This window comes from Rhea americana, unplaced genomic scaffold, assembly GCF_003343005.1.
Source record: "Rhea americana isolate MKP2758 unplaced genomic scaffold, rheAme1 scaffold_30, whole genome shotgun sequence".
NCBI lineage: Eukaryota > Metazoa > Chordata > Aves > Rheiformes > Rheidae > Rhea > Rhea americana.
The window spans coordinates 2,161,249-2,165,254 of NW_028186424.1; the positions used below are offsets into that span (position 1 = coordinate 2,161,249).

A 4,006-nucleotide genomic window follows, 5' to 3' on the forward strand; every position below is an offset into this window, starting at 1 on the left:
TAACCTTGGAAAGATCCAAGATTTAACTTYCTGCCTGAAAGCAAGATGTGTTGGCTGCAAATAGGAGAAGCAGGTGGCTCATGTCGACATTTTCTCGACCCCCAACCCATGAAGAGTTAAACYGCCATGTGCGGCTACTGAATGTGCTTGCAAAAATTGCAAGAGCAAGAGCTAGCCATCTGGTTCAGGCTCACACTGCTGGGCACKTAGGGATGAGAAGGGAAACTGAAAACCGGGTTACCTTTGTAAATGGCATATTACCTGATATGTTCATTTATTTTTCAGCTGAGTTTTCTCTCTTCAGTGCCTAGTCCTACTTGTCCATCTAAATGAGCAGGCTTGATTGTGTCTTCCCACAAAGGGAAAAGAGGGGTGAAAAATGGCATGTGAGCTGTGCAAAGCAATACGCTGCCTACTCTAACAGCTGAAGCAAATTTATTCTGGTCTGCATCCAAAAAAAAAGGACTTAGGGCTTTCAGAGAGCTAACTCCTGTGTGCTGATGCCTGCAGGTTTCTCAGAGCACTGAGGCTCCATATAGCGCATATAGGCAGGGCCAGCTGCCTTAGACTGAGCTACAGCAGAAAAGCCCAGATGTTTGAGGCAGGCATCAAGATGGCCAGAGGAAGGGCAGGCATTTTACTTGCAATAGGAGACAGATTCAATCCCCTAAAGCCATAGCATATAGAGCAGAGGAAAAAGCAGCTGGTGGGGGAYGTGGGGCCGGGGTCGCAGTCCCTGCAGTGTGAGTGTTTGCCTGCCTCCCCAGCACACGAGACTGCTTTAGGTTCACACAGTATCTTACCCTGTGCATCCCTATCCAGAAACGTGACTCTTGCTCCACTGCAAAAGGAGCTAAACAACTCTTTCAGCTCTAGCTTAAAAATACGCCATGGCTCAAAGTCATTTACTTATGCCTTTTTTTGTTGTAATTTTATTGAAAAAGCTGGTATTAACATATTTATATTTTTATTCAACAACAGTTAGCTAATTTGTGCAACACAAAGAATGCAGCCATGAACAACAGCTTTCAAAACGATCAGATTTACCAACTTTACCATCACTTACTCTACACCACTGAAAGCTCAAACTAAAAAGAGAAAGAAAGTTGGAAACGTTCACAATGACGATGTTAACTTTCCGTACATTCAAGAAGACCAGGAAACTGAACTCTAGTAGCAATGTCAAAGACATGAATGGAATACTGGTCTTTCTTTGAAAGATTTCTATTTATTTCCTCTATAATCACTTCACGGTATTTTGGTTGGGTATTTCAATAGTCTTATAAAGCTCCAAAGATATATTTATTTATTTAATTTTATCATGATCTTTTTGGTACCCAAAGCTGAAACAGAGTAAGGTACTCGAAATAAAAACAAAAAGAAATGTTGTATTAAGATCTGCTTTATAATAAGTTATCTATAGAATCTTACTTCAGAATGTTAAAAGCTAAATATATGTTTTACAGTACTTCTAGCTGTAAATGCCAATATGAGCTGATAACTTTTTTTTTCTTTTTTTTTTTTTTTTTTTTGAGCTGCAAAGGTTAATGGAAGAGGCCAAAAGTCAAAGAAATTGTATGACACCCTTTAAGCAATAGTTTGGCATTAACAAGATTTGTATACCATTTACCACATTCTTAAACCTTTTTACAAGGAAAAAAAAAGCAATTTTTGTTAAATTTCATTAGAATAAATATGTACATATAATACTGTCCATGCTGTCAAGAGCATACAGTATTTTATAAACAAACATTCCTCATTCTCTTTAAAATTAACCTACACATTTCATACCATATGTGTTTAGTATGGCTGGAAACTGATGCACATGCGTTTGTGCTTCTACACACACAAAATATACAGCATTGATCTAGAAAACTTCAAACGTACAGATTTCATGTGTTGTGTTAAGATGTCTTATAAAAGAGCTTTTTATTTTGTTTTTTAGTTCTTGTAAGCAGATTTTTCACCCACCCTTTCCCCCAAACCAAAATAGAAAAGCATGCAGATCCGTTTACCAGTACATTCTCCACTTACCGAATAAACCGGTGCATAATGGCTTAAAGATTATTTTTTCTGAGGAGTTTTAATAAGGGCAGATTAACAGGTCATCTGAATTGTGCTCTTTTATTCATCATTTGGGAACAAATACTTTGGGATATTAGTTTTTCTGCAACCATTATCAGAAAGGTGCAGACTTTTTTTTTTTTGATATCTTTTTCCCCCGGGTAAGTAGTACTTCCTCTCTAGTACACCATAGCCATATGCTTCCTACATGAGGAACAGCAATTGCATGTACTTTCTTTCCATTTATATCACTATTCACTTGAAAATGGAGAAAGATGTAAATATATCAGAAGCGAGTTTGTTTGGATCGGAATTTTGGGGGGGGGGTTCTTCTCATTTTTCCTGGAATAATTTTGTCACAGCCTTTGACTAATTTACAAACATAAACGTCGCCGAGCCGTGCTGCCTCGCAGAATCATTCTTTACGGTTAAAGATACCACGGCACCGGCTCCGCGCCGCGAGCGCCGGGACTCAGGCAGCCGGGCTGCAACGAGCAAACGAGGGATTCGCTCAAGGGTCGAGCAGGGGTTTAGCTTTGCTCCCCTGGAGGTCAACACTGCCTCACCGACGGCATTTTAGCCAGGACACCTAGACCTCCAACTCCCAAACAGTAGTATGGGTGTAAGTATTTAACCCTGCTATTGCTGTATTCGCACAGCCAGGCAGCGTGGCGCAGCCATGCCAGGTTTTGAAATCTTCCTCCACGCGAGGAAGACCCTGATCATTGTTCGAACCACGGCAGAGAGATAGATGGAGAATGAACTTCTTAAAATTAACTGGCTGAGTATCTATATCAGTTTGTCACTTACTCACTTAAAAAGTTGAAGTACAAAGTTAGCTGATGTTTAAAGAAAATGCCGTAAAGAAGGGAATGGGACATGTAAGATGGGACAGCTTTTTGCCAGGACGAATGGCAGTAATTTTGCTTCCAACCTTACAAATGTGAAGAGCCCCTCCTAAGATGGCACAGGATATAAGGGGATGTGGCTATTCTTTCACCCACAGATAGGCTTGGCTTAATTAAAGACAGGAAACCCTTACTTAAAAAAAAAAATCAAGAGACTGAGGCAAAAAAGCTCTAACAATGTGGTAAATTCAGAGGGCTACAAAACGCGCAGCCCTCCTGTGCCCCGCTCGGCCCCGAGAAACGCGAGGCCCTCGGAAGGGCTCAGCCCTCCCAGGGCRCCCCGAAACGGATCCTCCTCGTGCCTACGGAGCCAACACAGACCACAGCACGGTGTTTGCAGTCGTGCCTTTTACTCATACACTTGCAATGATGGAAAATATTTGGCTTGCCACCAATACTAATACAGGCCGAGGGCTGAAAGGATGCAGCCTACAAATTCCACCACAGCAGCCACACTTTTTTGTGAAGACCACATCCTTCTACAACTCTCAAGAGGCTGGTTTGTAAATTGGAGGGATATTGATAAATCTAGTGCATTTCTGAGTTCACTTTATCCTGAAATATGTACAGATTGTTTGTCGCTGCTATAGCAATGATGTTCTCGGTGGGGTGCCACGCCGTGTGCAAGATCTTCTTAGTAAAGTCCAAACTGTCAACGCTGATGTCGTCTTTCCTCCGTTTGCCTCCGACACAGACTCTCCGGGGTTTAAGAATAGCTCGTGGTTTGCTGCTCTCTCGGGACGCCTCCAAGGTAACATCCCGCTTGGTATTTCGGTCAAACATTCGAAAAAAGTTGTTATATGCACCTGTCATTATGACACTGCAGACAGAGAGAGAGGAAAAAACAAGGAATAAATTAAACTGCAGGTTACATGAAGTCTGCTAATGTGAGGGGATGAGGACAGTGAGCTTTAACCTAGGCTGAGGTCTTCTGGTTTCAACTGGGAAGAATATAAAACACAGAATTTTTCCCAGCACTCTCTCTCAAGTGAATAGTTATTTTTTCCTACTGTTTTCCCTAGCCTGTTACAGCA

General features: G+C 41.5%; 1 protein-coding gene across 3 annotated transcripts in view; it reads right to left on the reverse strand.

Annotated features, from left to right (window-relative positions):
- Positions 1-1,732: 1,732 nt before the first annotated feature.
- Positions 1,733-4,006, reverse strand: part of PPP2R2C (protein phosphatase 2 regulatory subunit Bgamma) — a 138,137-nt gene continuing 135,863 nt past the window's right edge. For all 3 annotated transcript variants that reach the window (XM_085309591.1, XM_085309592.1, XM_085309594.1), the window contains exon 9: positions 1,733-3,792. In XM_085309591.1, coding sequence (XP_085165717.1) covers positions 3,501-3,792 — 292 coding nt within the window. In that variant the 3' untranslated portion in view covers positions 1,733-3,500. The remainder of the gene's footprint in view (positions 3,793-4,006) is intronic.